At 41.0% G+C, this 21817-nt stretch overlaps 1 protein-coding gene across 1 annotated transcript in view; it reads right to left on the bottom strand.

Annotated features, from left to right (window-relative positions):
- The window catches only part of PLEKHH1 (pleckstrin homology, MyTH4 and FERM domain containing H1), a 53248-nt gene that overhangs the window by 12767 nt on the left and 18664 nt on the right, over nt 1–21817 (bottom strand). Inside the window, exons 6-22 of the mRNA XM_074824414.1 lie at nt 20800–20881; nt 17321–18327; nt 14861–14939; nt 14147–14235; nt 13464–13614; nt 12330–12469; nt 11457–11567; nt 9826–9912; nt 8676–8837; nt 7628–7708; nt 6460–6639; nt 6220–6328; nt 5191–5303; nt 4321–4497; nt 3412–3509; nt 657–834; nt 118–273 (exon numbers count right to left, since the gene is read on the bottom strand). Of these exons, the coding sequence (XP_074680515.1) occupies nt 118–273; nt 657–834; nt 3412–3509; nt 4321–4497; nt 5191–5303; nt 6220–6328; nt 6460–6639; nt 7628–7708; nt 8676–8837; nt 9826–9912; nt 11457–11567; nt 12330–12469; nt 13464–13614; nt 14147–14235; nt 14861–14939; nt 17321–18327; nt 20800–20881 (3000 nt within the window). The remainder of the gene's footprint in view (nt 1–117; nt 274–656; nt 835–3411; nt 3510–4320; nt 4498–5190; nt 5304–6219; nt 6329–6459; nt 6640–7627; nt 7709–8675; nt 8838–9825; nt 9913–11456; nt 11568–12329; nt 12470–13463; nt 13615–14146; nt 14236–14860; nt 14940–17320; nt 18328–20799; nt 20882–21817) is intronic.

The raw sequence follows: 21817 nt of genomic DNA, 5'->3' as shown, positions 1-21817 counted from the left end.
ACTAATCTATATAGACAATACTCAAGTGTATTTGATCTTGCTGCATTAAGAAAAAATTAATAGCAGCTCTTCAAAGATGTATGCTGAACGTAGCGGGGGGGGGCGGGGGGGAGATACCTTCATGTTGCCCTGCAGACAGTGTTCCAAATTCCTGCCAGAAGGATCATCTGTGAACAGAGAAAATCCCATGTGGGATGGCTTCCTCATTCCTGTCTCCTGGTTCAGTCGCTGGATAAATTCATCAACTGTTGAGGAACCATCGAAACCTACAACCTGCAACGAAAGAGGAGTTAATTGACGATCACTTTCAAGAAACATGACATTGATGGGTATCACAACTAATGAAGCCCAGTTTCCTACATATTGATGTCTCACGATTGACTGCTGGTGCCAGTGATAGCACTTGCATATTGTCTCCCTTCACATTGCATTCTTTCTTGTACTGATACACTTAACATCTCTCCCTTTTCTTCTTAAGACCTATAGGGCTGGGGCTGGATTCCTTTTATTTTCTGAGGAAAAATGACTAAAAAGGCAAGGCGGAGAAATAGTGTCTATCACCCAACATCTGATATGTATAAACACCATGATGCCACCCACCTGCATGAAGGAGGCAGGTTATGGTGCCCAGAAGAAAAGTAGCTGTGGTGGCTCACCTGGTAGGTTCCATTCATGAAGTGCACTGGGATGCTGAAGGGGAGTGAGTGGTGGTAGGGATTTCTCAGCAGGATGGACACAATCTCCATCCGGGAGGGCTTGGCTTCCCGCTCACCAGTCTGCACAGTGCGGTCTACTGATCTCTGGCAGTAGATGGCATACTTGCCTATTTCACTCCTAGGCAAAGAAGTGGAGATAAGCCACAAACATGCTTTAAATGCCATGTCCTCTTCTATTTCCCATGCCATGACAAAACATTCCTCCCTCAGGCTTTTGCTCAAGCAAAGATACATCTCTGTGCAAATACCCTAGTTAATCTCAGCAGACTAACAGCTCAAGTGAAAAGCTACAACACAGACCTGTGCTCTAAGGCTGTGTAAAATTAAGGTAGACAACGGACTCTCTGGGAATTGCAAAAGCATTCCCTGCTCCTAGATGGACTAGACATAGTATAGGAATATCCTCTTCTGTACCCTGTTTCCACCACAGTATCCATTAAACCAAGGCCAGTTCACCCTTAAACTCCCTACCACACCAGCGGAATTTAGTTACTATCATGTCAAGTCCTGAGAGGTATTAATAATAAGTTGTAATGCATTAGTCTCACTTATAGGATTTTATAAATTGTGTTTATCAATTTACATCATTATACAAACTACAAGTGTCCATGTATTTCCAACCTAGATGATTCTATTAACCCTATGTGCTGAACAAGAGACTTGACAGAGATTCAAAGCAGGCTCAGATTTTTTGATAGTTCAATACAGCATGGGGATAATTACTCATATGATCAGTTTACTGTCTACTGAAGAGAGTGCTCCATTGAATAGCACCATGTGTCTCTAAAGCGAGGCAGGAGCAGTCAGTCATACCTTTTGCAAAAATATTAAGAATGTGTATACTGAATAAATTCTGAAACTGAAGGATTTATATGGATTTATAACTGTGCTATCACTTTTCAGGGGAAACTAATTCCATTCAAGATGTCTTCAGGAGCTGAGTAGATGATTAAATATCCAGTTAAATCCCTGCAAGCAACGTGGAAGTCAGGAGCTCTGGCTTTTCACTGTAGCAATATATTGCTCACCTCCCCAGTAATGCATCTGAACACTTTTCGATGTGATTTCAACACGATGGAGAATCTTGCTTCAGTTAGAAGCTGTTGTGTCTGGCTTCCAAGTGCTCCTGAGCCCTGCCTGTCTTCTAACCTAAAGCTATACTCCACTTTTCTCCCTCTCTCAGCAATTGGATATACACTCTAACACCACCTTTAGTGAAAAACAATACCTAGAATGAAGATCTAGTGTAAATCTAGACCATAGGCATTATGCAGCGTAAACATTCTAGTCTCTTGTTTGCGGTATGAAACAGGAAAAGCATATCTATAACTGGTCAAGAACCAGCCGTACCTGCTCCATCTAAAGAGACATAAGTAATCCTAAAGCTAGGCAGAAGGAGCTAAGCTAAATCCCATTAAGCCACTGCTCTAAATTTAATCTAAACTATGGATGAATATAAACACACTTTGCTGTAATTTCTGTATGTTGTTTTCTAGCCTTAATAATTATTTCATAGCTGAATTGTTTAAATACATTTCCTCTCTGCTTCTGCTTGAAGTTTATTTGTTGATAAAGGTACTTTTGGGCTAAGAACCTGGCAGACCATCAGCACAGTAATGCTTGAAACTGATGCATTAAAGCAGTTTCACAGAGCCCAGCATATCTGTATGGAATTCAATAGTTCCTAACAATAGAGCAGCTCTGCTACTGAGTTGAATGAGCCAGTCTGGGAGCTGGTAATGTACAAGTTTGAAGAGATGATTTCTAGTACTAGCCAGAAGATCCCCAATACGTTGCCTTAGCCAATGGAGAGAGCCTGAACATGAAGGAATACCCAATATCTGTATTTTTGCTTCTGAGAAGAAATAGCAAATGTGAGGCAGCATATAAGAAAATAAAATAAAAAGTTTGATAGGAGGAGTACACAGATTTCCTTTGCAATACCAGGAGACTTTTAGCTTGAGTTCCAAGGCAGAGTTAGGCAGAGTATTTGAATACAAATATTTCTTTGAAATGAAACCATGCTTTTACCTATGTCTTAGCAACAGTATATTGTTGCAACAGACAGCTAGACATCTCTAGCTGTGACCTCCTTCGGAAGGACACAGTGAGATATGCTGAAGACCATATCACCATGGAAACAAAGAGCACAGCATGAACACTGAAGAACTTATTGCTGTTACAGTAGATCTGGCACTGTTTTCTTACAGGGGAAAGTCTTATACACCACAGAGGTAACTGAAAACAGTACTAGCAGATACTTCTGGTTTGTTTGGTTTTCCTAACTTTTTATGGTTCCCCAAGACATTTGCTGCCTCACTTTTGTTCTGTCAGTATGCCTGCTAACCTGACAGCAGAACGTAATCACCTAAAATTCGAATAATTCATTCTAAATCATTACTTTGGTCTTTCTATCAAAGAAAGTAGCTGAATCAGTAAAAACCTCCCTATGTAGCTCCAGTTATATCTGCAAATTTTGCTAGTACAGTTCACTCATTTTTGTGAGCTAGCTTAATATATTTAACAAATTAATGTGAATGACTGAAGGGGGACAGTTTGATACCTTTGGGTCCCTTTTGTCCCCTCCCTCAATTTATTTTTGGAGGTGTGAGTTACAAATTTGCTTCCATCTTTATCTGTAGTAGATGTAAAAGGCCATCAGCTTAGCAGAAGAAAATGCTGTTGCAGTCTTTACCTGGGGTCTGCATGTCGCTGCAAGTGCTGTTTGATGTACCAGAGGAAGTGATGTTGAGGCAGGAATAGAGGAGCACACAAAGCCAGGAGTTGCCAGCACTGTGAACATAAAACTGGACATCATTCTTGTTCTGTACTTCTTGCCTGTTGTCTTTCACAGAATACTGCAACCAAAATGTTGGATGGTGACTAGTGCTTCTGGCAGTGACCATTTTTAGACGTGTAGTTCAAGATGCTTCAAAGGGAAGTGATGGTCAGAGGACAGACTGCTCTTCAGTATCTCAACCTGGACTCTGAGGTTTTCTAAATGATTGGCTACTTTTGAAAGTTTTGACTAGTATAACCAGAGCTGAGTGAATGATCAAGACTTAAACTAATACTTTTTTCCTATTTGTAATTGCAAATCATAACAAAGAGTACACCAGTGAATTTTGTTTCAAATTAGACCCATTATTCTTCAACCAGATTTTATTTTCTCATTTGAGCTGGGAATATTATAATCAAGTATGTACATTCATGCTGTAACTTTTTCATTTGATTCACCCGATAATTATAGTGCAAAAATCAGATTTCATGCTTAATAGTAATACTCATATTTGCATGCTGTTAACTAAAATGGAAAACAAAATTAATATCCTGTGACAATTATAGCTAGCCAACACGAGCTATGAATTTTGATTCTGAATATGGTCTGCAACTGGTAAACGGTTAAATTCAAACTAGAATTTATTTTGCAAGTAGTCACATTCTCAGTGTTTTCCGTTGCACATCAGTGCCGAGATTCTCTTTCCTCCAGCACACCTTTAGCATTTGCACAATTTTATGAGAACTAGTCCCATTGCTAATTATTAAAAACATGGAACTAAGTAGAAAGTATTTGTGGAGTGGAAGTGACAAAAGAGGAACTGACCTGAATGACTGAGTGGTTCTGGGGTTGTCGGCAGCTGGTCTGTTTAACAAGCTGACAGTAAATTTCATTCTGCAGCTCTGTGTGTGTCAAGCAGACCTGCAGTGCTGTCTGGGCAAGGGACACATGGTAATCAATAGAGGGTGCCTCCACAGGGACATTGATGAACAGCTGACAGGACTGTAAAAGGGTGGAAGTTAGTCAGTACCATGAATACAGAGAGTCTTTTCAGGTACTTTCCAGGCCAGGTTCCCCAGAAGTGTTACAGACAATTAATGTATTCTTCTAAATAACCTTGAGAGGAGGGAGGAGAATAAATACTTAATTCTTATCTCTTCCTCTTTAGCTGTGGCAACTAGAAAATTCACTCAACCTCCACCAGCCCGAGAGGCTCACAAGTCAGCAAGAGAATCAAGGGCAAAATGTGCTTTCTGTCTTCCATGCCTCTGCTTTACCTTGCTAAGACTGTCCAGCCTTACTGCTGACCTTATCCTTGTAGAGTGAAAGAACTAAATCTCCAGTGGCTGCACTATTGGTCTTACTGACACAACTGAGTGTGCCAGTAAATTGTTTCTGTTTCGTTCAATACAACTATTGGAGAGGAAAGAGGAAGATAAAGCTAACTTTGAAGTGTAAAACCTGTGGGGGACATTGCTCCTAAACCCAGATTTCCTGCAAGGAAAAGTTAAAACTTACAGAGAATGAATGACACCTAATATCCAACTGTCCTATTGTAATTGAATGACCCAGCAGGCCTGTCTAAAGGAACCAACAGCAACAGTAAATGTTGTGACAAACGACATGACCAAACTATGTTGTTGCCCCAACAACAGAGCAAAGTAACTGAAAACAATGCAGTGTCCCTTTAAATACCTTAAAAAGTTTCAGAGCTTCAGTCTGTAGAGCATCCGATGGCAGAGTGGTGAGGGATGTGTGCAGCCCATCTTTACTATAGCACAACATAGGATGTTTCCACAGAGGAGAATCTGAGGTAGCAGATGGGCAAAAACATGCAGTGTCAGAAACAGAAGACAGTGTCCACATTGAAAAGGAGCCTTGCTGAAATGGCAAAGCACCCCAGGAAGCAGCACTGCACTAGGCCACATTTATCTTTGGTGCCACTTCATTGATTTCAGCAAAGCCTGCCACGAACAAAGAGTCACTAGCAGCATTAGCCATCGGTATTAAGAAATACTGCCATCCTCAATCCTGCTATGTCAGAGCTTCTCAGCAGCTGGATTCTGGTGAGAAACTGCTCAGCTGTGTGTTCAAACAAGAGACACAAACTCTGCCAGGGCAGCCGCCTGCAACGGAGGTCTTTGTTAGTGCAAGTCACTATTCAACAGTAAGCAAGGTTCACATATAGGTCTAAGAACATGTAAGTGTGCAGGAAACAAGTATTAAGTACAAGCATATGTTAATACACATTTGAGAACATGGTGCATAAATATGCATGAATGAGCAAGTATCAGAGATGAGGAGGAACAGACAAACATGTATGTGTGAAGGTTTCAGAGGAACAGATGAAGGCAAGTGTGTGTGATGTATTTAGAGGAGAGCGCATGCATCTGTATGGTCAAGATTCCCAGGAAAGGAAAATCAGGACCAACAATAACAAGAAAAATTAGAGCTCCAGTTCTTCATTTTAATTTGAGTTAATGTTACAGACATTTCAGATGCTTCGATAAATGATGTGACAATGTGATGGGCTTGTCTACTTTCACTGCAATACCTGTATTCTCTCTGGAGATGTTACTGTGGAACTAGGGGAGAAGGACACTATATCATATGCTGTTCTACTGAGAATCAGCTTCCCTCACCTTTGGTTAGCTTAAAATGGAATTGAAGTTACCCTTCTTTATGCTTTGCTACCATGGGAAAGAGTTTATGGTTTCTACTTACTAGGGTCTCCCTCGGCGTCCAATAGTTTTCCAATGAGTTGTTCATACGATGTGCCCACTGTGGCATTACTGCTACCAGCCGCTACGGTCAGATGGTACAGCCAGGTATTCTAGGCATAAGGATGAGAACACTATGGGTCAACTCTGACCACATTTTCTACAAAGAGGTTCAGTCTGTATGCCCCATTTGTTCACTGATACCAAAAAGACTCTTGCTCTCCAAGAAGCCCGCCTTTTATACCTTCTCCTGTTTGGTGCGAATGAGTAAGTATGTGGGACTCTGGTCCTGTGGGTGAATCACCAATGTACAGTGGGATGACAGAATTCCTCCACCAGTGGCTTCATAATCTTCATCAGAGTCACAGGAACGGTCTACTTCTTCCACTTTGGATTCTCGCACAGGCAGATGCCCTAGGGGACACTGTAAGGAGGAGAAGCAAGTTAGGTAAGTGTAGCTAATCTCCCACTATGGACAGGGAACACTGGGAAAGAAAACCCAGGTCAAAATGTTAGCAATTCTGTAAAATGTAAGGAATAAACTATAATTCAGTTTATAACTAATGTAATTATACAATCTTGTATTTCTATAGAATCTCTTTCATCAGCTAAAGTACCTACAAACTGTTACTACTTTCATTATTTTTCTTGGGAAGGCACCTACAGGTCAGAATGAAAATATGCAAATAAAAAGATACAGTACCCCATAAGGTACTGTTTTCTTCCCATTACACTTGTCAGTTGTGTTTACATCATTGGTTCTGCAAGGCAGGATGTGTTTTCTGATGGTCAGTTGCTCAGTATATTGAGCCACTGTTTTCTGATCCTGATCAGGCTTTCTGCTTACTACTGGAAAGTAAGTACTTTTAAAATTACTTAAATAGGTAGGTTCAGACAAACAGGATAGCGGCTGTGCTAACTCTGGAGGTCAATCCCAAGTACGAGACACAGTATTCCCTGATATTCTAAAACTTGGGTTGCAACATCACCAAGTCAAAGTAATGGACTGTTGGGCCAAGCTTCCAGAAATGGAAACACATTACACTGCTTAAATGACCTCCCTCTTCCCATATTGTTGTTGCTACTTATTTTCATGACAGTAGGCAGAATATACCAGCTGCTGCATAAAAGTCTGCTCTAAAGGCTTCACAAGACCAAATGGAGAAAGCGAGAAACAAGATATACAGTGATCTGAGACAGAGCAGCCACTTGCTTTAAGTCTTTTGTTGTTGTAGCTTAAAAAAAAAATTTCAGCGAAAATATTGATTCTCTTCGTGGAGCAGATGCTGTTAGAAGAGTTGAAGTACAACAAAGCAAGAGTTTGAAGCATGAGACAGAAACAGTAGAAGGAAAGAAAGCTTAATGAGAAATGGGAAAGGAGGGTTCAGGAACAAAAGGGGAAAAGGAATTACCTTATCTTCATGATTTCGATAGTAGTAAAAAGTTTTTCCAATTAGTGCACACCAGACCAGCTTAGAGTGACCATGCTTGACCTGTAAGGAGGACAAAGACATACATGACATCAGCAATGTTGCTGGAACAATTTTCTAGGATTTCAACTTTCAATTCAACTGTCCCTTAAAGGCTTTTGCTTTAGGCTCTATGCTAATATGAGCTCCTCTCAAAACATACAGGGCACCACTTCCAAAAGCAGGTAAGTACATCCCACCTAAGGAGATGGGACATAGGTGCTTATGGAAGTGGATCTAAGATTTTGTGAAGTATTTTGCTCATTCATGACAACCCATTTCTGTATCCTGAAATACAATATTAAGAATAGCCTTTTAAAGATTATAAGAACAAATAATTTCATCTCATCAGGAAAAGACCAGTCAACATATAGTCTAGGGAGCTGTTCCCTATTGCATATGAACAAGCTTCAGATGCAGGTTGTCTTTAGCCATCTTTAGATGCTGACTAGAATTATATTAAAAAATTCATAGTAACTTGCCATGCAGAGCAGAAATGGCATAGTATAGAAATGGCATAAAGCCTAAGAATTTTCATCCACTGTACTTTGTACTAATGCGCATGCAATCTATCATGATGGAAATAAATGCTAACCTAGAACCATACAAGCCATTTCTTTGAAACTTTCCTATATCACCAAATTAAGATCAATTAAATGTGACATTTAACAGTGTTTCCTGTCGAGTTTTGTTTTTTCTTACTATGACATGCTGTGAATTCTGTTGAAGAAAAGCGTACATTGGATATTTGTTATTACTTACTATTAGATAAAGTCAGTATCTCTCAGTAGCCTTGTTTGTCCCATTCCTTATCATTCATACAAATGTTCCTCTCTGAAATACAGAAATCTACTGCCACTTTTCTTTCTTTCCCCACTCTTCTAGGAAGTATTAAAATACTAAGTTTTGCTGTCATTTACCATGCAAACCAAGAAGCTGGTACACTGTCAATACTGAGCTAAACTGAATAAAGTAAGAAATACTATTTTACCTTGGTGAGCCAACCCTTCACAGTAGGTTTAGCATCACTATGAGGAACACCAACAGGACTGGTCACTTGCACTCTCAGGATACTCTGTAGGACATGAATCCATTCCTCCAGGATGTTGGGAGAGTCTGCTGTCAGGAAGTAGGTTCTCTTTTCTGTCATGAGCTGGAAGGAAAAGGAGCAAGGAAGTATAAATCTGCACACCCACAAATCTTTTCTTCAGCTGCTGAGTTTCATTATCCCATATAGATTTTTTTTGGTGGTTCAGGAGGGATTTTTTTCAGGGTAAGAAAAAAAGGTGCTAACCCTCAAAGCCCACGTGAAAGAACTGAAACTCAATGAATCAAATTCTCATGAGCTTTCTTGCTGTTTCTGTTGGATATTATGGGTTTGTCTCCTCTCTCATCCTTTCTTGTTTCTCAGTGCTGCTGCTAGTTTTTCATTTCAAAGGTGACTACCTAAATGGGTTCTTTTGCAGCCTTCACTTTGTACTGCATTCTGCCTTCAATTGTGACTTTGAGAAGAAAGATGGTATGAATTTAATAGTATTAAGCCTTAGCAACTGCAGTTCCATAAGGGCTGAAGGTAGCTCACAGGTCAGGACATGTGCCTTTCAGTCAGAGCATGACAGAAACTTTAATGCCTCCTTTACAATGAAGTCCTCTAACAATAATGACTTAAAACTGAACCCGGTGATGGGCTAATACTTCAGAAGTCGAACTCTAATAAGAATCCAACACTTCAAATGTTTCTTCAGATCCTCCAGACATGTAAAGTCAGGCTAGAGATCTTGTGAGAGAATTCTTTCAGAAAGAGAAGATCCGAGGTACTATCTGGTTTTAATTGTCATAAGAATCACTTTTCCCCACAGATTTCAAGCTTTCAGTTCTAACTGCAAAAAGGAAAGTGTTATGGTGTAAAACAAAAATAAAGGAGAATTTCTTTCAATTTCAAAAAGCTGTATTTGGGTTACAATTTAGCTCTTTCCCCATTATTTATTAAACTAACTGCCTGGCTTGTGCCAGGAAACACAGGGGGCAGATAAAGTTAGCTCATATCAGTTGAGACATACAGTACCATTCTGCCTGAAATAAGTGCTCTCTCACCCAGCCAGACTGTGTGGTTATCTGCAGGATGAAAAAGCAACGCTTACCTGGAATGTTTGGGACCCTTCACCTCTGACAATTTGGCACGAGGAATTCAGCTCCATCTGCCCTTGTGGTTTGCGGATAACGTCACTCTGAGGAAAGAAAAGCAAAGAACTTTTTCAGTAGGAAGAAAACCTCAGATGGGTCTTAGAGTACTTAAGTACAGCATAATATGCATGTGCAGGTTCAAGTCTGCATTCATGAGCTGGAAAGGACAGCTGAAGGTTGCCAGGTTGAATATGAGACAGCATGATCCCATTGCAATGATGAAGCAAAAGTCTCCTCAGTAGCGGCAAACAATATAAAAAGGGTAATGGCAACAAATACTGTCTTATGAAGTTCAGGTTAGACATTAAAGGGAAAAAAAAACAACCAAAAAACACCACCAACAAAAAAACCCAAACCCTTTCTCACTGGGAAGGCAATACATCACCAAACAGGTACCCAGGGAGTGGCTGAATTTCCACCTTTAGGGGTTTTCAAGATTCAGCTAGACAAAGCCATGGGTGGTTTGATCTACAGCTGGTGACAGTCCCTCTTCAATTGTCAGCTGGACTAGGGTCTTCCAGAAGCCCCTTCCAACCAACAGTCTAAATTCTGCATATTTATTAAATTATTTTTTTATATATATGTATGTATATAAGATATATGTATAATGCTTGTGAATTCTGATGGATAAACCCGTTAATAGAAATAAAGATGCATTGTGCCCTAAAGTGTATTTTTGTCCTGTCAGAATATAACACCTGAAAAAATAAAAAAGTTGAAAATAAATCTTCTCAATATTCCTGACTTGTAAGCAAAGATGCGTATATACACAGAAATACTGTGTAATTATGCAGGTATGGAGGAAATCGCTGTGTCCAGAAGGAAAAGGTATGGAAGGTGAATAACCCTAAATATAATTCTCTGTAATGTAGCTAAGTACAGCAGATTAATGAAGGCCCACAATAAATTTATTTTATTGTATATACAAATTTTGAGTGCATACTGCTAGAATTTTTGAAATAATGTATCTTTGTTTGAAGCAGCTATGAGTTATAAAAAAAAGTCTGGAAAGGTTTGAATGCACAAACATGCTCTCTCAAGATTGTTTCATTGATCATTGTAAGACAGCATTTTGCATGAAAGCTTATTTTCAGTTTCATCCTAATTTTCTAATACTTCCATGTCCATGTGGGAGGGTAAAAAATGAAAGAATCCAGCCTTCTTCCCCCCGAAAGTCGCAGTTTTCCTCAGAGCCCTGTATACTGACTGATGAGTATGTATCTGCACTCTCCTGGTATAGTAATTTATTTTTCTTTTATTTTCACCTTAAACATGACCAAAGCTGGGCCATGGTATGCCTTCTGCTTTTCATCATCTGTACAAAGTTAACCAGTAGGTGTTAAACTTCTGTAACTGTGAACAACAGTGTGTTTTCATCACCTGGAAACTGCCACTGCAAGGAGCTTCCCTGCCTAAGCAGAGACCCACGGTTGAACCTGTGGGTCAGCCATAAAGTTCTCTGGCAGGACATTTTGGGGGAAGCTTCCCATTGCTGCCCACTCTGCCAGTGGTATCAACCTGGAACCGGTTCTGCAGACGGCCTTCCCCTGTGCCTCCACGCAGCACTAAGTGTATTCCAATGACTCACCGGGGACTTGTAGTACATGATTTGTCTGTTTCTTAGAACAAACCATCGTCTCTTCCACATCTTCACCTGGCTGCCCATTTTCAGCAAGTAACCTGATTTCTCCATGGGTTCCTGGAGGGCAAAGAGCAAATGGGAGAGAGATTATCTTGTACCTCTCAAAATACAAATGAAAGAGTGCTGAAATCAAGCTCAGACATTTGCCACATCTCCATCATTTTCTGCTTTACTCTGCTTGATGCAAGTAGCAGCCATCCAAGATCAGTGCTCTCTGCTCAACTCGGAAAGAGTGCTAGATTGTCTGTGTAGCTGCAAATACCACACTGTGTTCTTTCAGTAAAGAAGGCATCTGATCATTTTGCTGATTGTTTGATGCACTGAAAACCTGTCTTCCTACCATAGCAGTGATTTTTCCAAATAAAAGTGAAGGCTGGCTCTAAGCCATGATGAGACTCCTGTTCCTTGTCTGCTTGATCTCTTACACTCAAGAATAGAGTTTAATGCTGCCCATGTTTGAGGGTTTTTTCTAGGCCAAAACATTCTATTCTTTCTCCTTCCTTCCTATGAACTTCCAAACTTGCTTTGACAAAAAGTGTAAGGCCACCATTAAAGTAGAATATGACTACAGGAAACCAGTACAGGCCATCAGGAAAGAATACAGCCCTGGATGCTTATACTTTTATCTAACCATGTAACAGAAATTGCACGTTCTTCTGAAGCATCATATAGTGTCTTTTGATACAAAGCAGCTGGACCAACAGCCCAGTCTGTTAGAGCATCACTTTGCAGGGGATAATTCAATATATTGCAGTTATGCTTTTTCTCTTTCAAGGCCAAGGCTCTGTTTGCATACAACTGTAAGGCAGCAAGACTTACAGTGCAGATTCCACCATCAGTGGAATAGGAAGATGTTCGCTGTAGCTTGTGTTCTGGCTCTGAATAGTCACCATCCAAGGAGTAGGCATCAGGAGGGATAGCATAGTCACTCTCGGAGCTCAGTGAGGACATAGATACACCTGCTCAAAATAAAGAATGAGAATCATGGCTAGACAGAAGCATGCACTGAATACTGCACACTGAAAAAGTGAGTTCACCATTACAGCTTTTTTGTTGAAGAAGAACAAATCAGATCAGACTCTGGAAACTCAATCCCCACTAACCAAACTTCTGAGACCTTTTTTTTTTCCCCCCCTAGAAAGACAAGTAGTGAGAGTGAGTTTTGGATACTGATAGCAGAATAAATTTGTTGCTGAATAGAGATTAAAAAAATATTTTAAAAAATAAAACAGATCAACAGACTTGTTACCTAAAGCACAGACATGCTGTTTTTGGCTTGGAAACATGCATCATAAAACCTCAAGCCCCTTCATTCAAACTAAAGGAAAGGTTCCCTCACCCACAATGGGGCTTTGCTTTCTGTGAATCTTCCACCACTGGTCCATGGCAATGCAGAGGCACATCAGCCAATGCATCACAACAAAATTTAAGACTACATAAAATGGGATTCTATTTTATTGACCAATTGTAATGAAAATTCCACACAAGGATCTGGTTTAACCTTCTCAGCAGTAAAGAAAAATTGTCTTAGACAGGACCCAAATTACCTGATGCCTCTCAAAGACAGGATTGCTTACTGATCAAGAAATTATCAGCCAGTGACAGAGACAAAACACATTTTCTTTAATGTGTCAGTACTAGCATGCTGACAAGGAAAAGTCACAGAAAAGGTATGGATGGCTTCACTGAATATGTGATGAATTTGGGAGGTCAATCCTTCCCACAATCTCATCTTAGCAATTGTCTGGATAGAAATCTACCATCAGTAAAAACCCATCTAAGAGGACAGGTTTCTACTGAGTACTGTTGATGTCTGCACACATTCTGAGAGAACTCCTTATTAGCATCACCAAGGCTGAGCATTTGCCTGTCACAGATGATGCTGTTCAGGACATCTTGCCTCACCTGTGAAGACAGAGTTCCTGCTGCCCAGTAGCAACACTCCCACTTTACCTCTCTTCACTGCACGAGGGCTGCCTGGCATGCTCACTTTCCTGTTCTCGGACCCGGCAGTAGAAGTCCTGAAGCTGGCATGGGAGCCACAGTCATCATCAGAGCCTGAAGACTCGTCTAAGAAAGGCACGTTGCTGATCTGTGTGGCTTTCTGGAAAACAGATCTGTACGGTCAGTGTGTGAGGGAAGAGTTTCCCCATGACAATCCCTGCTCAGTAAGGAGACAGAAATCAATGCAGGCCCTTCATTTTCACATTGCTTTGCCCACTACTGTCCCAGGGCTCCTCATTTCCTCCCTTTCTAGTCTGAGAACTTCCCAGCTGGACTCTCTAGTCTGATCTGTTGGGGGTCTCCTCTGGTTACACCCTCCTACTGTGCTTTCCCATCAGCTCTCAAGAGCCTTCTTCCATTTCATTCTCTAGGCAACACCCACTATCACTCCTAGGTTTCTATAGCCTCATAGTGCACACTGAAGCTTCCTGGACAAAAACGTGCTGCAATGTTCTGTATTCCTAAATACATTTATCATCTGCTACTCCTTCTGCATTCTTTTGCTGTCCAGTACTTCCTGGCATTCTCTAACTTTCTTTCCTTCACTGCACAGTTTCATCCCGTTCTCTTTCAAATTACTAGCAGCCCTGGACCATGTTTTTCATAACAGGAAAAGTGAGGTAACTCCTTACCCCCTTCAGTGTAGTGTAGACTGGCACTGTGACATTTCTGTAGATGAGACAGGTAAATGGCCCGGAAGTTGAACACGAGAAATTGGAAACTGGGAAAATTCAGAGAGAGAGCGCAAATGATACGAACGGTTGAAAAAGAGGAGGTTTTAACAGAGAGGTACACATATGCATGCAAGAACTTATGTAGCCTCTTGGAACATCAAATAATGGAGGACTGCCATCCTGGACAGTTTGGCCTCAGAAAGGCCAGGAGATGTGTTATTAATTACATACAACCCCCACAGACAGCTGCAATGCTCCCTCCATTTAGCCTGTAAGACATCTCACCCACCCTGTACTCCCCATAGTACAATGGCAATCTGGTGCACCATTTCCAAACAGGTAAAAGCCCTAACAGGGGAAGGTGATGGTGAATCACAAGACTAAAAGCAGGCTGCAGACACACAGAAGCAGAACAGTGTCAGTGAAAGTGATGATGGAGATTAATGGAGTCCCTAAAGATGTTAATTAATGCAGGGGCTCAAACAGCCCAGCACCAACCATTCCTGAGGTCAGATGTATCCTCCTCCCTTCCTTTCTTTATCGTGGCTCTCTGCAAAACCAAATTTACTTTGAAAACAGGCAAGGAAACAAAGAAACATGAACAGCCAGAAGCTCAGGTCCCACATCGTCATTGTAAATTCCCTCTAGGGATGAATCTTGTCTAGAACTTACAGCAGTTGGAAGTATCATTCACCGTGGCCACTTCAGACAACCTCATGCCAGACTTGGCCACAGCATAGATTCGACTCTCCTGGAACAATAACACCATGAACAGCAATGGTCAGAAAAAAACATGATTCCTGCAAAAAGAAATGCTCATGTCACAGAATCACATCACAATCACACCTTTGGGGAAAGGAAGGAAGGAAGGGCCCTCTAAGAAAGATTGCTCTATGCCACCAGATGTTGTGTGAACAACCATTAGTGGAAATGTGCATCTGTCTGTGATTTTCCAAATCACAACAGACTTGGCTTATAAATGCTACAGAGATGATATTCACAGACTAGAACACCTACATGCAATTATCAATAAAATACTACATCACAGCTTGGAAAAAGCTGTTTTTTCTACTTTATGAACAATGCATTAAAATGAATCAAGAACAGCCCTAAACCAGGACAATTTATTGAGTCACCACCTGCAAAGGAGTCCCACTCTCTGATAAGGGAATGAAAGAAATGCCTGGAATGATCTCGATAAGCCTATGTCTCAGTTATAACAACATATGGAGCTTTCAGTTCAAAGGATCTCCAAGTGCTTCACAAATTGATAAAAATTCCAAGGGGGGAACCCAAGCCTGTAACTAAATGCAATGTTATGACTAAGACATCAACCAGTCTAAAATGCATAAAAATCAAAGCTAGGAATCCTCTTGCTGCTCCTTAAAGCATACAGCCAATCACTATCAGATAACACGCAAAATACATAAACATGAAAGTGCCCAAGGCTGCAAAGTACACCAAAAAAATAAATGACAGAATTAATATTTTTTGTACGTATATGCATTGTGATTTAGTCTCTAATGAAATATGTGCATTTTTTTTCCCCATGCACTTCCTACTCAGGGCACATAAATGACATTTCTTACTGATTAAGCAGCTATTTAATATTCTGTTCATGCTTTAGTGTTTGATATTAAGTTTGCCCTACTGGGATACACTTACTTGACTCTGGTCTGAAGACAAAATAATGGATTTTACATGTGGGGTTTCTGACGATAATACTGCAATGCTTCATAAACATTAATTTTAAAATTTACAAAAACCCTAGGAGAGTCAATGATGGCTGCTATCACTAGTTTCCAGAAGAGGAACTGAGACATAGGTTCTCTGAAACTTCCAATATCTTTGGAGTACCTATTTCAAGATGTCCGAGAGCTGACTTTTTGAGAGTTTAGCATCATATAACATTGTTTGTAATATAAACAACTGAACACAGTTGCAGCAGAGAAGAACTCAGTGCTTCTCTAATCAAATTTACTTGCCAAATTCAAGTTACTCATTCAGAAGGTGTGTGTGGAGCTGATGATTGATCACCTGTGACAAATTTAGCCTAGGGGACTAGAAGAACCTTACATGGGAAGTCTAGGTCAGAAAAAGGAATAGTAGCCAATCTCTGAGACTTATTTCCCTTCTTCCAAGTGAGTACACTGTTCATGACGCCTTTCCGACTTCTGCAGCAAATAAAACAGACATCTTGAAAACTGCAGTTTCTTTTACTATGCTATTCAGCTTCATCCCCAGCACAGTTCCATATTGTGGACTGAATGAAAAGAGATTCCTCTGGAAAAACAGCTGTGATTATACTGGGGTTTAAACTGGTATCATAAAGGACACAGTCAAAGATCACATATATTCTTAAATTTTCATAGAAAAAAAACCCAAAACTTGAGGATTAACAATAAGTGCTTGACTTTGCACCTTCAATAAACCACTTGTTTGCCTATGCCTTTAAAAAGGCAACCTGAAAATAAGGGAATGATCTCTTTTGATACTACATTGATTTCCATCAAGTTTGTCAGTTAGATTGACACATTAGCAAACAATCTACCCATCTGAACTAACAAGTAACTGAAAGTGACAACAACAAACTTCTCTCTCACATGAAGCAAGCAGTAGGACACGCATATTCACTTTACCAATGGTTTTCACAAAATCTTCCTGTTAGCAGAAGTATACCATGAGATAGGAATGGCAAGATCTAATCCACATATCTATTCTAAGTTTCAGAGTCAGAAAAAGCTATGAATATATCTGGTCTGGTCCGTTCACTTGCATTTATAATTCACTTTTCTATTTTAAACACAAGACAACAGAACTAAGGATTAACTTTTGATGACCCGTAAGATAAACCACAATGCAGCACCTCTCGACTTTCATTTTTATTCCTATGTTTCTTGAGTACTACTTTCTTCCATGGATTTATTTTTTCCTTATAAAGAGAAAAGAAGAAAAAATTGTCGGTGGAACCAGTATGCCTCACGGTCTGGAACTGTCAGGCTAGGTGATTCAGAAATGTGACTGATGTCCACAGGAACAATTGCCTGAGTGCTAGAGGTGTTGTAGCCTAACTACTGGGCAATACTCAAAGATAAGTAGCACTTCTCAGACTATTGTCCTTGCATTTCTTACCCACGATGGGAATCTGTGCAGCGGTGGTGTGGGAGGTTTACCTCCTGGGTCAAGTATGCCAGCCTCAGAACTCACAGCTTCTCTTTGCCCCGTAGATAAGTGGTTGATTTCCTCACATGCTCCAGCTTCTTCCCTCATGGGGCCACGTTCTGTCTCCATCTTCTCCCCATCTTCATCATCAATGTCTGTCTCCTTCACTTGCCCATGGCAGACTGGAGAGGCCGTTATGGGCTGGAAGGTACTAGCCTCTAAGCTCATTACACGATGGAAAGAATTAGCCCCTGGCTGTGGTTGGCTGTAATGTCTCTTGGCTAGCTGGATACTGTCTCTTGGTGTATCGGGAGTTCGTATTTTTGGAAAGGTCATACTACTGCCAAGGCTGCGTTCCCTCCCTGGGCAGAAGGAATGTGCTGTAACAGCTGATGGTGGCACAACCAGGGGTGGCTCAGCAGTTTGGAGATGGCCCTCAAGCATGCTCATTATTTCTCCTGAGGAAGAGGAGTCCAGCCGGTGGGAGCGGAACCTGGCACTCAGATCATCAGAGAAGCGGGTGCCATCCAAAGCCACTTGCTGCAAGGTGCTCACAGTGCTATGATTTCCTTCCAAAGATGACTGGAAAGTCAAAGTCTCAAGGATTCTTGTGGCCTCAGCTGGAGAGTCCAACGATGTAGGATCAGAGCGCCCTAAGCTGTGTTCAGAACTTACAGCTGGGAATACATCTTTTTCTGTGGAGAGATTCCAGCTTGATGGGTCAGACATGAGCTTCAGCGTGCTCTGAGAAAGCAGAGATTCATCCTCTCCATCGTCAGTAAAGGTGTCATTGGCAAAGACTATGTTTGCTGTAGAGAGGACAGGTTTGGTGGGTCCTGTCTGACACAGCTGTCTGAAACCAGGTGCAAGGAGCACAGATTTCTGGTCTGTCTTCTCAGCAAGAGAGGCCTGTGATGCTCTGGGCTTCAGAGAATTACAGCTCCAAAAAGATTCAAGGGGAGGAATGCTGGTCATATCTACAACAGAGGAGAACATATGGTCAGGGCATTCAAATGCTCTACTGTCTAAAATGTTACCTGCTAGTGTAAGGTGTTCTTCAGTAGCACCCTGGCCTGGTTAGAACTATACAGAATGGAAGGAGATGGCTGGGCACAGTTATGACAGAAGTGCTATATATTTATGGTTAGGAATAGTACAGAAAAGATTAATAGGAAATGATTAATTGCTGTTTCTTACAAAAGTGAAGGGGTGCCTAATAAAATTTCAGGCAGTGCGTTTGAAATTTGCAGAAGGAAGAGGGTTTTTTCAGACGAAAAAAGAAATAAAATGCTGTGGTGTCCAAAAGATAGGCCAAAAAAAAAAGTAATTTATCAGTGATACAAATAACAGTTTAGACAGAAGTTCTGGCCTAGGAACTCCCTAAAATACTGACAGCAGAAGCTGGAAGGATACATGGAGAGAAGGACAGCTCTACTTGCAATATTTTCTACTCTGTCCTGAAACATCCACAGTCAACCAGGAGACAGGATACTGGCCTAGGCAAGCTTTCAGTCTAACTCCATATAGCAGTTTTACCTATTCACAATTACGTCTCTTCTCTTAAAAGAGCCATGAGAAGGATGTCCACCTATCCACGCAATACTTTACCAAAACCCATCTAAGTGGCCAGAACACTGCCTAGCGTGGCTTTTGCCTTCCATGGACCTACAGTGATTTAAGCCATCAAATAAGCTGGTATGGTTCCTCCCATTCTCAGGGGCTAGATGATGCTTATTTAGTACCTACACTCTACAATTCTTAGTCTTTAAATCTAGTAATTATGGAAAGGAAGAAAGTTTATCTCAGTTCTACAGATTCTGCTGAATATCAGCTTTAGGGTAGGAGAAAATGTGGATAAAACTTAAGAGTGGCAGAGGATATTACTTCACTTTATGATTTTGATTGACCTTGGCATTTATATATTGCCTAACTGAAAAGAACCAAGTCATAAGATGCTTTGGAAATTGCATAAATATGGGTGAGTGTGACTTTGCACAGCTATTGCTGAAAATGCTGCCTGAACATCAGACTTTACAGGCATTGCTAACCACTAATGGGATTTAGAAGGAAGTAGAAAAAAACTGAAGACACAAAGTAACAGAGGGAAGGGCAAACAGCAGAATAAATCGCTGTTGATTGTGGAGATGATGAAATCTACTCTGGGAAACACAGCTGAGAGACAACCACGAGAGCCTGACCCTGGCACTTGAGTCACAAGGAACTGAATGTTAACAAATCTATCCCTAACACGTAATGCTAGCACATGCAAATCCTGGCACACATTTTCCCCTGCCCAAGGTAAATCTTTAGTGTAGACTGAAGAGAGGCCATTCATTTTAAATATTACTGGTATTTTTGCAGCTTCCTAAATGTGACGGAAGATGAAGCAGAGGAAGCTGTTACTATTAGCATGGCAAGGAAGAAGAGATTTGTCTCTGCAGAGGCCTCTGAATTCAGCCTGGCACATTGCAACTAGTGAGGAATAAGAGGAGAGGGCAGAGCTGTTTACTGCCCAGAGAGTTGGTATTCAGGGAACACTTAATACCAGATTATTAACGCAGCTTACCAGCCATTCTCTTTTTGCAAACAGCCAGAGCCAGAGGGGATGAGAAAAACTCAGTCATAAAGCATTTAGCTAGAAACATGGTGGGATTTAGAAGGAATTTTGCCCCATTCCCTTGCTGTGGAGTGACAGGAATGCCAGAAAGGCTTCTGCAGGAAAGAAATGCCCCCTGCCTGGATGCCCAGTGCAGTTCTGAAAACTAGCTCATCTTACTGTAACCAAACCAAGCTCATTAAAAAAAAAAAAACAGGGAGAAAATGGTTAAGAGAAAATTTCCTCTTCAGTATGTGTTGCGATGAAAGGTGCTGATTTCAAGGCCTGGAGACCAAAGTTCTCCACCTATCCTCCAAACAAGAACCACAGACACACGAGCACCATAAGCAGTTTTCTCCAACCCAACCTGATAGCACAGGGAACCCAGATTCTAAAGGCAGACCAGACAGCTGCTGCCTTGGCCCATTCAGTCCTCAGTTACTCAGCTCACATGCCAGCAGAGGTTCTGTGGGGATGAGGATAATTCACACGTGGAGTTAAAGTGAAATACCTCAGGGACTTCAACCCTACACCACTGAAGTGAATGGAGAGTTTTGCTGTGTATTTCAATGAGTGCTTCTAATTCAGGAGCCATTATTTTAATGGCAAAAGCAGACTCTAAAAAAAAAGCCGTCTGTGTTCAACTACTGGTGGGAAACCAATCAGGAGTTTTTAAGGCAGGTAAGCAATGTTATTCCCATCTTAAAAATGGACCCACTGAGAAACAAAGCAATTCTACTGCTTGCTCACTGTCACAAGTGCTAATTTCTGACAAAGTTAAGAATACAACCCAGGAATGCTGACTTCCACTCATGGTGGTTACTAGGCTACAATGCCAGGTGAACACATTTACCTTGCAATGTATCCTGAAGGGCTTCAATTTGCTCCGTCAGCCTCTGATTACAGTTTTTCAGGTGGTAATTTTCTAGCTCAAGCTATGAAACAACAATAATAAAAACTGAAAAATAATGCAAAACTGTGTGTGCGTGTGTTCCACTATACAGAATATGTCTTCATCTTTATCACATTCAAGTGTCTTAACAGGAAAAGGAATAAAGGATGGTTGAGTCTACCAGTCACCCTGAAATCTACTCAGCAGCTCCACTGGACAACCCACTTAAACACTTTGCTGTGCTTTCTCAAATAGCCTCTGTATACACTATTTGCACTTCTCAAATACGTCTTTTAATTTCTTTCCCTGCTATTGTTTATCATTTACTCCTGTTCCAGAAATAACTGTCATGAAAGAGACAATCAAAAAACTATTACCCAGGAAGAGCATTTTCCCTTCTCACCTTGTATGCGGTAAAAGGAGATCCCCTGGATCCAGGGAACCAAAGGAAAAAAACCAAACAACCCAAAAAACATTAAGGGTGCATTTACATTTGCAATTAGCACACAAGTGATTCTTTGCAAATTTGCCTTACGTCTTTGCTTGAAGTGTCTCAGCATGCATTCTTAAACGCAGTAGCGGTGCACCAAAAGAGGCTTCCCTCTTGATGGAATTAAAAATTGAAATTGCACTCATGGTGCTGTCTGGAGCAACCCATTTGCAACAGAGATGCAAAGTCCTTCACCTGGCAGTGGTTCAGTTGTGCACCTAGAATCAGCATCTGGCACGAACTTCATGGCCAGTAAAGAAACAATGTAAACGTATGGTCCTGGATTCACAGCGGGTCACCAAGTCAACCCCTGTGCTTCCTCTGTGCTGCACCAGTCAGTAATGTAAATGCACCTTATCTCATATAGGAAAATGAAACAGAAGCACAGCAGCTCAGTGAATTATCTAGGCAATCTAATAACATTACAAACTCACATCATAACACAATTAGTGCCCACAAAGACTGCTTCTTTCTACTCCAACAAATTCC

This window comes from Strix aluco, chromosome 4 (assembly GCF_031877795.1).
Source record: "Strix aluco isolate bStrAlu1 chromosome 4, bStrAlu1.hap1, whole genome shotgun sequence".
Taxonomy (NCBI): Eukaryota; Metazoa; Chordata; class Aves; order Strigiformes; family Strigidae; genus Strix; species Strix aluco.
This window is presented reverse-complemented; position numbering and strand designations above follow the sequence as displayed.